Source organism: Neolamprologus multifasciatus, chromosome 14, assembly GCF_963576455.1.
Source record: "Neolamprologus multifasciatus chromosome 14, fNeoMul1.2, whole genome shotgun sequence".
In the NCBI taxonomy this organism is placed as follows: Eukaryota; Metazoa; Chordata; class Actinopteri; order Cichliformes; family Cichlidae; genus Neolamprologus; species Neolamprologus multifasciatus.
This window is the reverse complement of record NC_140452.1, coordinates 39666042-39678493: the sequence shown is the minus strand read 5'-3', so window position 1 is coordinate 39678493 and position 12452 is coordinate 39666042. Positions and strand designations below refer to the sequence as shown.

At 36.4% G+C, this 12452-nt stretch overlaps 1 protein-coding gene across 3 annotated transcripts in view; it reads left to right on the top strand.

The window, feature by feature from the left end:
* The window catches only part of LOC146504652 (vascular endothelial zinc finger 1-like), a 34366-nt gene extending 22439 nt beyond the window's left edge, over nt 1-11927 (top strand). The window contains exons 5-7 of one of the 3 annotated variants that reach the window (XM_085130408.1): nt 5596-5637; nt 6222-6287; nt 6475-11927. In XM_085130408.1, the coding sequence (XP_084986534.1) occupies nt 5596-5637; nt 6222-6287; nt 6475-6842 (476 nt within the window). In that variant the 3' untranslated portion in view covers nt 6843-11927. The remainder of the gene's footprint in view (nt 1-5595; nt 5638-6221; nt 6288-6474) is intronic. The other 2 variants (XM_085130409.1, XM_085130410.1) reach the window with 2 other exon arrangements.
* The last annotated feature ends 525 nt before the right edge of the window (nt 11928-12452 follow it).

The following is a 12452-nucleotide window of genomic DNA, read 5'->3' as shown; positions in this document are numbered from 1 at the left end:
TCGCGGGCTAACGTTAATATTTATTGAAATATATTTATTCCTCCAGATATAAGAATGAATCTTTTCTTATGGACTCAAACACGTTTTGCTGAAAAAACATGACCAAAATTGGCCCGCGGGCCAGAGTTTGACACCTATGCTATAAACGGACCAAAATTCAGTCAGGAGAACAACTGAGGTAATCCATCCACAATACGAGGTTAGTCATTAATATACTGCAACAACATGGGAATAGAGCAGCTGCGAAAGAATTCAGCATTAATGAATCAATGGTACGGAAGTGGAGGAAGCACAGTTTTTGGCTTTCCCCATATTCCAAAAGTGCTTTGACTCTTTGCTATGACTGTCGCCCAGCATAATTTGCAGATGATGTTGTTTGCAGCCGCTGCAATGCTTTCGACCAAAACAGGCGCAGCTTGATGACACCATCAACATGCGTTATCGCGATAGAGCGGTATAGTCAAAATCTCTACCGTTGGCCAAATTTATATAATTTCTACCGTATACCGTTTATACCACCCACCCTTAGTAGCCTGTGACAAAAACACATAATTTGTTCCCAGTTCTCCAGTTGAATCTTTGGAAAATGCCAAACATAGCAATTAAACAGCTAGAAGATACTATTTTTTTCTTTTCTTTTTTATTACATACTTACTTAAAAATGCATCATTATAAGATTATTACCTAACACGAGACCTGAAAAATGCATCTGACTCTTCAGCTGATCATTCCATCTATCCATCTATTATTCACTGAAGCTTCATCAGAAATGGTCTAATTTGAAGGGTAACTTTCAAAAAACTATTCTTAAGAAAGGGGAAACGGGAAAGGTGGAGGTATGCTAAATTACACAAGAACTGGACTAATAATTAGTGACATCAGGTCTTATGAAGTGATACACAATTTCAGATTTTTGGTTTAATTTGTCATCAGTATGTAGAGTGGAGGTCAGGAGTGATAGTCTAATGCAATCTGTACCACAAGGTGGAGGCACTGTTATGGTTTGCAGCTCCATTTCAGCCATTGGTATTGGGGATCTTATCAAAATGAAGAGAATTATAAATGTTGAAAAGTACTGAGAGATTTCGATCCACCGTGCATTACCATCTAAAAACGTATTTGATTGGAAATGGCTTCTCTTATTCTTCAACAATGATGCCAAAATAGCCAGTCCTTTTGGCATCATTGCTTAAGCATACTTCAATTGAAAAACGGACACAGTTATGGATTGACCTCCCCAGAGCCTGGACCTCAACTTTAATTTGACTGTGGTATCATCTTGACAGAGAAAAGAACAAAAGGCAGCCAACGGCCAACAATATTCCTGAAGACTACTTAAAGTAATTTAAAGAAAGCTTGCCTAAGAGAGTTCAGGCTGTGTTAAACTGTAAAGGTAGCAATATTGACTTGTATATTGACTTTCAAGCCTGTTAAAATTGTAAAAACTCAATTTTCCCCTTATATACTGCATTTCCATTTATTTTCTTGCATTAAAAAATGACTACACCCATTTTCAGTTTTCCTGGAAAGTCATAAAGAAATGAAAGCTGGCTCAAGACATTTGCACTGTACTGTATACTTGAAATAGTCTTTAATGATTTTTTTGTTTTCTTGTGAGATAATGGACTCCACAGAACTGTACAATATCATGTTATAATTATATTTTCTTACTGTGGTTGTGCAGGTTTAAGTACTGGTGGAATTTGAGATCACCTTTTTTTTGTGTGTTTGTTTGTTTACATATTTCTTATAAGTAATCCCTAACTACTAAACTGCACACATCACATGAAAGGGAAAATGTTAGAAGTTGGTCTGTTTAGGTGATGTCTACAAAGCGTGTGGATTATAGAGAAAAGCTTTCAGAGGAAAACCTGGTCTTATTAGGGGAAATAGCATATCTCTAACCTTAGATGGTAGGTTTCATTTCTAGATATTTATAGTATTTATTAAAGCTTCCAAAATGTGACCACCCAGATTTCCAAAATCCTATCCCAAAGACTGTCTGCTCGTAGACCAACGAAGTGTCTCAAAGAAACCTGCTTCCAGGAGAAGAAAATGTTAGTGTAAATGTATCAACACCAATTGAGAAATGTTACATAATGGGAAAGTTTTTAGGATAAAAATTTGACCTTGTATTTTCACATTTTTACTTTTAAGATGTTTTCACTTGTGTTTTAAATTTACAGTTACCTAAAAGTAAAAATAAAAAATATTTTTTTGTGGTAAACATGTTGCAAAACCCGCTGAACGAGCAGTTTATTACAAAGCAGAGGACCAAGATGTCTCATTCTCAGCTGTCCTCTGTCCACCACATGGATTTGTAACCACAAAGCACCTGTGATTTATGAGCAAATCACTGCAAACACAAAATCCCTCATTCTTTCAACCAGCAAAAATGAAGTTGAAAGAGAATTTTGTATATCTGCAACTGCTAACGAGTTATCCAGCATAAATGCAGTGACCAGTATGCTTCTGTGACATTAGTATTTGCTCAGATATTTGACAAGCGTTCAGTCCACATGCCAGCAGTGTCTTCTCACTTAGTTTCTACCAGCATTGTCAGTTAAAGAGGACTGTTAGTTAATTAAATTTTATTTATATAGGGCCAAATCAGCCTCAAGCGCTTTATATTATAAGGTAAAGACGCTTAATGGACCCAGCAATTAAATTACCTCTTTGAGTGAACATTTGTCAACAGTGGGAAGGAAAGGGCAGAAACCTCCATGACCAGTTGGGTGTGATGGGAGGAAAACAACATAAAGACACACTGTGGAAGAGAGACAGACATTATTGATAACTACTAATTTAATGCAGAATGCTGAGTGAAAAAGGTGAGTGAAGAAGAAATGGTCCTGGTCTCCAGCACCATTGGCCTATTGCAGCATAACTAAGGGAGGATTTAGGGTCTCCTGATCTAGACCTAATTATATGCTTTAGCAAAAGGGAATGTTTGAAGCCAAATCTTAAAAGTAGAGACTGTCTGTCTCCCAAATCCAAATTAAACTGGTTCCACAGAAGAGGAGCCTGAAAGGTGAAGGCTCTGACTTCCATTGCACTTTTAAATACTTACTGATCCATTTAGAAACTGTGGCTGTTACCATGTTGTACAGTCAAAACAAGGGCATGTCTGAAATAATGGTTTTTGTAAATAATGAGTATATATATTAATAATTTGTTTTTCACTTCATACTGTCCAGTAATGGTGGAACATGGTTTGATTTCCAGAGACGGGATATAAAAAGGGCAAGAAAGGTATGGCGTTATTTCTGTGCCACTATTCTGAGCGCACGTAAAAAAGGTTTGCAGGTGCAAGTGTTGCATTTTGAGGAGAAATTTATTTTGAGCGAAGAAAAGCTGAATTTGAGTGAACAAAATTCACTGTTTCGTGCAAAAAATGTATTTCAGTGTTTGCTATTATCCACACACACACAGCACAGAGTGGCGGAGTTTGAAAATTACTCTGTCTGGGTCACAAAATAAACTTTTAAGATATTTTCATGCGAGAATGGTGCTGTGTAAACTTCTAATACCTGCTCGATTTATGAAGAAATCACATATTTGCATAACTGCTCTGACGTTTTCGGAGATGCCTGTTACCCACCAGCTGACCGCATAGCTGGACTGGTCATTGGGCATTTGCCCGGTGGGCCGATGGTGATTTTTCATTTTTATGTTTGTTTGTTTTTGTTACGGTATAAACAATGAAAGGTGGTAGATTAGCCAATTGGTCATGATCAACTCTGGGCTGGACCAATTACAATACATCCGTATTGAGAGGAAAAGGATTGCTATTCGTCCCAAACTTCAGCAACGATGAAAAAAAAGACACAAAGCTGGAGTTATTCTGTCTTTACGTTGCACAGCTGCCTCTTCTCCCCTCATTCTCCCCCTCCCTCTCCTGTTGCTACTTCAATCTCTCTTGTTTGTTTATCTCCCACTTTGCGCCAGAAACGAAACCAGCGGATGTCGCGCTAAACAACAACAGCAGCACGTTCAAGCTTGATCAGCTGTTGTTAGAATTTATTTAAAATTAATATCTAGTATCAGCTGATGTTTGCTGGAGCCACAGCCGTAAAAGCTGCTGCTCATGATATCGGTTTGGAAACATGAAGGTGATACAAATCATACATATATACCAACAAGACTGTACGTCACTGTCACAACAGCGTTTGTTTTAGTTCAAAGGCTTTATGGTTTTTCCTATAACACCTGGTGGTGTAGTCGGTGATTTTTTTGTCAGTTCAGCTTTATATATTATGTTTAACCCGAGTGACCACCCGGTCAGCTGGTGGGTAACCGGCATCTCCAAAAACGTTGGAGCACTTATGCAAATATGTGATATCTTCATAAATCGAGCAGGTATTAGAAGTTTACACAGCACCATTCTTGCATGAAAATATCTTAAAAGTTTATTTTGTGACCCAGACAGAGTAATGTTTCAAACTCCACCACTCTGTGTTCCTCCGCCACTGCCTCGTTTGAGTTTTGGACGAAATGGATTCTGGGATATTGCATTTCTTCATTTCGAGCTGATTGGAGACCAGAACAGCCAATCAGAGTTTTTTTTTGCATCCAAGTCTGTGATTGGCTGGTTTTGTGGCGCAAATATAACGGTGTAGAGAAAGAGTTGAGCGCGCACGGGCAGAAATGTTGAGAGCGTGAGCAACACATTGCGAGCGAGCGCAAATGCAAAAACTGAGCGAGAGGGGCTGCTATTGTGTGTGTGTGTGTGTGTGTGTTTGTGTGGATAATAGCAAACACGGTAATACATTTTTGGCACGCAGCAATGAATTTTGTTTACTCAAATTCAGCTTTTCTTCAAAATAAATTTCTTCTCGAAATACAACACTTGCACCTGCAAACCTCTTTTACGCGCGCTCAAATTTTTTTTACGTGCGCTCAGAATAGTGGCACAAAAATAACGCCATAGAAAGGAACTTAAAGCTTAAGTGTGGAAAAACTTTCTTTACTTCTACTTTCTATAGACAGATTAAAGGTGTACAAGCATGCACCATGTGTGTATTGTAGTAACAAAATTCAGTGTAGGTTTAAAGTAACTGAGTCAAATGAGAGAGAAGCCATGATTTAAATGTCAACCTACACATTTGTCAATATTTTTGTTCTGTAACTGTAAATTTAAAACACAAGTGTGGAAAAAAATTACAAGTAAATATAAATGTTTTGTACATGTTTCCAAATTTTATTCTAGAAGCACTGACATTCTTGCAACATATTTAACTTTATACCCATGAGTCATACTGTCAGAATCCTCGAAGCACAGGCCAAGATGGAGGAATGTTAGCCTCTTTAGCCCTAGCTAATCCATCACCCTAAGACCCAGACATTTATAATTTATTTGAAAATCATATATTTGGCCTTGCTTACCCTAATAGAAAAAAACACACACACAAAGTTTAATTTGAGAGACTGACATTTTGGTTTTATTTTATACTAGAAAGGCTAAAACCCTGGTCGAGGTGTTGTACCCCATTCCCACCTACACACAACTTGACTAATTGATCAAGTTGACTCCAAGAATAATGGCAGTGCTCCCCTTGTTTATGTAACCCAATATGTGTCTGTATTTCTGAATAGGCATAAGTGACTGGCAGTGGAACCACTCAGGGCCACGAAAAGGTAATCCCGTAGCAGAAATAGCAGAAATCCCTAATTATTTAAGCATAACCTCTGCAAAGCATTAGTGGCCAGTTTTAATTCATGTTGTACCATGTCACCTAAGTACAAAGAGATTTTTTTTTTCTTGAAGCACTGGTACAGTTGAGGCTATTCTCATGTGTAGATAATAGATATTTTGCTAATGTAAGGTTAAATTTCATGAAGCAGGATCAGTAGATCAATTAAATTAACCACAAAAAGGACCATAGCACTCGGGGTAGATGTGCACTCCTTTACATTTCATCACAGGCCATCTGCTATTACCGAGCTGTCATTTCTGTCTGGACTTTGAAATTTAGATTTTCTTTTTGAGAATGGATCACAAATGACCCAGCAATGTGCCAGTTATCTGTGGGCAAGAGTGAAACTAGTCAGTGATCCTAAGCTTACTGATCTAAGACCTACACTGCAGTGTGTGTCCAACCTTAAGAATATGCAGAACTTAAGATGTCCTTAATATGTTTCTGTTTCAATTTTTTAATTATACCATTAACAATAATTAACTGGTTAGTCTATTGATCCTGCTTTTTGAATTTACCCCTCAGGTGAGTTGACGGTAGGAGAGATTTTAAATAACTCCTTCCAAGTCCTAATTGACAACTCTCATAAAGGTAGGTTTCTTCAAATATATTACCACAGTTGACACTATGTGATAATGATGTATTGATATTTTCAGTCACCCACAGCCGAGGAGCTGAGAGGGCTGTTGTCTCCTTGTTTTGAAAGGGTAATATGTATCTATAAGGCTGACCAGCCCTAAATGTGTTGTTTGTTTGTTTTTTTTCTTTTCTAATACAGATGCCAACAACTTACACAACAGCTCTGCGGCTACGACACCTGTCACCAACTCTGCAGCCAACACCTCTGCTATGAACCGCATTGTCAATTCCAGCAATGCTGTTACCATCACAGCTCAGATTAATACTGCCACCAGCACCGTTAACATTACATCGCCAGTTAACCTGCAGCACCCTGTCACCATCACTGGCCCTGTGAACCTGACCTCTGTTGGAATCCCTACAACAGCACACATGAATATTGCCCACCCGGTAGCTATCACCACTCCTATGCCCATGAATATAACTGGGCCACTCAATATTGCTATGAGGCCCATGGAGTCTATGCCTTTTCTTTCCCAGGTTCTGCCATCCTCCCCTCCTTGGTAGAACGTTTGTTCCTCATGTAACAGTTAGTGATGTTTTAACTGCCTAATAACGGACAAAGCCATTAGATATTAGTAAAATCTCCCTCTAAATGAGTTGATAGTGTACTGGGCATAAAAAGGTGAACTAATGTGTCACGTAGATGGTAACCAATGATTGTTACTTACAGAGGTCAACATTATTACAACATTATGTGGTAATTATGAATTTTATTTTTAGTTAATACAGAAAATACATATTTTTGTAACTTAGCAATGGTCAGAAATTAATTAATTAGAGTACTAGCATGTACATAAATTGTTCTTTTATAGAATATATATGCATTTTGTTTTATGCATTTTACCTTAGGACATTAGTAGAAATGTTTTAATAGGGGAAGACTTTGTTGATTGTGAGTTGTTTTTGTTTTTTTTGCCTAATTCAGTGAACCTGAAAAACCACAGTCCTACATCATATTGATGCAAAATCTGTAAATCCAATAATATGTCCAATAATATTGATAAATAGTTGTCAAACCTATTAGTTGGATCCCTGAAGGCAGAGCCAGTCTTACATGTCCATGTTTTAAAGAGCTGTCATTGCTTGCTTTCAACGTCACGAATGAGCTCTCATGCTCAGGTAATTCCAATTTGTTACATCGTCATCATTTAACCAGATAACATGTGATTTCATAGTTTGGGAGAAGTGGAAATAGGTTTAAGCCAAAGAATTTTATAAATGTAATTTTGCCCATGAATGATATTTTCAGAAAGAAGGGGGGAAATCTTTTAACCAGTATGGAGATTTTTTTTTTCATCTGAAAACCAGAGAGAATAAATTGTTGCCTTTAAAGAGACGAACACAGTAGATGCTAACGTGTCCTGGTCATCACACGATTACGCTCAAATGTTTCCAGGACCCAATATATTGCTCAAATATGAATTCTACTTTTTGTACCATTTTAATGTTTGATAATGCTAATATTGATCTATTAGTCAATTGTATTACTCACAGTTGATCATGTGAACAGTTTTAATTACACCAATAGACTCGAACCAAAAAGTAGGTTCTTTCACTTAAACATGGTTTTAAATTATTGGGCAGTTATTACACTTCCAGCTGTTCTATGTTAAACTACTTTGTATTTGCATTTTACCCTTTTACAAATATGTATAATTTTGCTGTAATGGTTGACATTGAGCAAACTCAGTGCAGGAGTCTTTACCGTAAACGCAATATACTGTAGGGAGACAAACCATTTAAGATCGTTATTGTCAAGTTATTTGACAAGACACTGTTGATCTTATCAGAGTGAGAAGTAAAAATTATATTGTGCAACTGGACATCTTAAAATATGGATAATGTGTGATGCTATACTGATATTTAGGAAATGTCTTAATATTTGTGTTGCTTCTTCTTAAGGAAATGTTTTTTTTGTCCTTTTTAGCTGATTTTTATTTTAGTGGACTTCTCAGTATTTTATATTTGATATGTTTTAAAGTTAAAACAAGATATGTTTATTTAGAGTATGTTTTGATAAATTTTGCGCCCCTCCCCAGCAGAATTTCTACAGTTAAAGTTGCTGGAAGCACAATCATTCCTTACTGCTGGAGACAAGTTTATGTGGAACTAAGTTTGGGGGGGTTGTATTATTTTGTATTTGAACGTGACAGGTGAAAGTATTGCTTCCTGAAAAATGTCACTTAGGCTTTGCCTGTTAAAATCCTGGTATTATCAAAAGTCAAACATTAAATTTAGCTTTTTTTAAGACTTTTTAAACGTGAAAGCCAAAAGAGAAGACATTAAATTTAAGTGGCGCAGTCCCAAAGTTTCTGTGGTGTGTTCAGTTGGTTAGATTTTTAATTTAGCAGATAGTGGATCCCATCACTGTCCATCATTTGTGTCAACATGTCAGACATTTTACACTGACCTTTTTTTCTTTTTCTTTTTTTTTCTTTCAAACCAATAATGTAAAACACTATTTTATTGCCTTTACCCACGGTAGATAAAGCCTTTCTATTAACTACATGTTATTGGTGCAAAACCTTCATCAACACTGATGTGGCCGTCCAGCCTGGAGAGAAAGGAGAATAAGGAGTCTTATACATAAGCCTGGTGTCACTTTATTTTTATTATGAGAAAAATCCCACTAAAAAGGAAAACATGTTTTACTTGCTGCAGTTTTTATACAGCCGCAAATGTCCAAAAACATTTGTACACCATCTCACTGGATTTTAAGACAAATAATTAGGATGTGATTAAAATGCAGACTTTCAATTTTAATTTAAGAGGTTTTACATAAATTCTGTATTAACTATTATGAATTACAGCAGCTTTTTTACAGGCCCCAATTAGACAGCTGACAAACAGTTTCATGGCAAAGTGACACCTCTTCTTTTATTATTTTTAGCTGGTAAATTATCTGGACATCATTACAAATGTTGAATTTGCATGTGGTAGTTATTAACCTCAATATGAGTGGGAGTCAAACCATTGGTTACACTCAAGAAAAAGAAGACCAGGTTAGAAAACATTTTGGTTTTGTCTTGGATAAATAAAACCAATGTTTTCATTTACCAGAATAGTAGGAAGAGATCCGAAGCATACTACATAATTTGTCAAACAAAGCCTTGGCACGGGCATGTATGGCTTCCACAAATGTTTATTGATGACGTGGCTTCTGATAGGATTAGTAGGATGAATTCTGAAGTGTACAACTATACTTTGTTTCTATTAATGGCAAATAGATAATGTTGCAAGGTAGACTGCAAAACCAGTCCAAGAGAAAAAGAAGTGAGATATGTTCATTGGCCAAACCAGTCACCTGGTGTCAATTCATATTTTCAGTTAGTAAAGACAAAACTGGAGACCTAGGCAGATGTCCACATCTTGGTGATGTCCATGGGTTGAAGACTTCCAGCAGTCATTGACTGCAAAAGATAATCATTTTTATTACCGTTGCTAAACATTAGTAAATAAAGCAATACTTTTGCTAAACTATTGACTTAAGGCAGAAAATGTGCATCTTAATCACATCTTGGTTATTTTTCTAATTTAATTATATTGGTTTTTAATTTTTTGGTTTCAAAATTAAAATTGCCAGTGTGGTGCTTTAAGCACAACATAATAAAAACGTTATTCAAATGCTTGTGGCTTTAACTAGACCTTATCCCTCCAATACTGAATACTGAGTGTTGTCTGTCCTCTAAGATTACCAAAATAAGAAAATGGTCATAGTACAAAGTTATCTACATGTTGTCCACTCCAAATGGTGCTACTAATTAGAGATTGAACATGAAGCCATTAATTACTTCTAGAATAATCCTCAGTGCAATAGTATAGTAGGACATTAGGTCTTGCTTGTATTTCCATTAGCTGTGGCACAGTGTTAGTAATATCAAACTATAGCAGCACAGATCAAACCTGTCAGCAGAGAAATGTTCTTGATGTTTGTAATTTGTTTAGGAAAGTTATCTGTTGCTAGAAAGAGAGAAATAAACTACAGCCTTATTCTGTGCAAAAGCAGAGTTTTCTCTGTAGGTTTCATATGCTTCCTTATTTTATTTATTTTATTGTTGTTGTTATTGTTTTCTTGTCACTCTAGCAACCTAGATAATTGGGATAATTAATAAAGAACATTTGCCTAGGTGTAACTAAAAGATCAAGATGCTAAAGGATGGGTGTTGTGTTACTGATGTTATTACTTAGTGGTTTTGACAATTTGCAACCATGTGCATGCAGCATCCACTAAGTTGCCCTTAGAAGTTACAGGCTCATGACTCTAAATGTTTACATACCTTTTCCTGCTGTTTCAGCCATTTCATTTTCATTTGTGCCCCCTTCAGTTAAGACTTGTGAGCTTGCACATATTCTGCTGCTCTCTTGAGCAGGAATAGGTTTACAGAGCACATTACATCTGGAGATGTCTGCTTGATTGTTTGAAAGGGTGAACATGTTTCCTGGCTGTGAGTGTCTTGAGCAACATGAATATACAGTTTTTTGATACTTGGATTTTGTAGTTTTTCACCCTTTTACAGTGTAGGAACTCCGTAGCACCTGCAGTAAATGGTAAGATATAGGGACTACAGGACAATGGTACATAGAGCGGCATTCCAGTTTGGTTCAACTGGACAATGACTGTCAGTCCCACTTCACCTGGCTCATCTGTATGTTGGCAACTCAGTTGTTTAGCTCATTAATTTCATTTTATGTATGCTAACAGTCCACAAGGGAAGGTGCTTTTAATTTTGAATGGCATTATTTGTTGAAAATATATTTCCTGGTTCTTTTGTTTGTTTGTTTTATGTTGCCTGTGGATGATGAGTTGATTAGAAGGTAATTAGAAGGGTGAAGACTTTTTATAAAAACAAAAACACTAAAAAAAAAAAAAAAAATACAGGATGAAAGCTTAGTATGTGGTGTCATTTGTCCTTCTTTAGTGGCTGGTTAACAAGTGTGCCTAAAATACTTTACAAGACTTTTCTCACACATTGATACTTCCTCTTCTAGTTAAGCTGTGCAAGAGAATAGCCTTGTGAAGGAATCCTTCATTAGTTCAAACGGCCTAGGGTCCTGCATGGCCAGTTTTTGGCTTTGTTCTTTAAAGCTAACAATAATGAACTTAATGTTTTCTACTTAAGGACTAATCTTGAAACACAAAGTGATTGATCTTTAAAAGCGCATGCTCCTGTTAACGTATCATTGACATTTCTCTGTGTGGTTTCACTTTGTAATCCAGCCTAATAGGAAAAACAATTTGTTTGGCCAAATAATTATTTGCGTTTCATTTTGCTTTGTTTTTTGGTGAAGTTTGTAATTTGGCAGATGTGAAGGCAAATGAATGTATATCTTTGTATAAACCATTTAGTTCAGAAGACATGTTAGTTATGACACACAAGGAAAAAAAACTTTTATAAATCCTTTTTGTATTAGAACATTAACAGTGGTAATTTTTGTATATATGAAGATTAGGCTTTCTGATTAGCAGAAAGGTAAAACATTCCTACATTTTTTTAAATGTATGTCCATTGAGAATAATTATGTAAACATATTTCCAATGTTTTATGTGCCTTTTATTTTAATTTGTTTAAATAAAAGAAAAGAATCAAACTTGTTTGTGGACCGTCTCATACAGAGGAATTTCAGTACTCATTCAAGATAAATTTCTGGAGTGATGCAGATCATCTAGATGAGAGAAGTTGTAGTGACTAATAATTTTTGTTGCTTTTACCAGATTTAGTTGAGATTTCTGAAAGGTTATCTTTGTCGAAGCCCACAACACAAATAAATAGCAGAAAATGAATAGATGGAGTCGCTGATCTTTTGCAGTGGAGTGGCTGCTTTGAACTCCCGCTAATCCTAACCCACCAGACAGGTGTCTGCACTCATAATTTTGCCAACATGAAACTGTTCAGTAAATCTTCTTGGCATCGTTATTATTCTTCACATAAACCTTTCTGTGATGTGAGGATTGTCAGCCTAACTACAGCTCACACTTTATGTTATCTGCACTCAGATTGGATGTTAGTCCGCGCATGCTACACTGTCACTTTGACAGTCCAGCCAGATGAACCTGTGACACGCCTGCATTCTGAGCATATTTCAGATCAACACTTCCTGTTTCATGTTTAACAC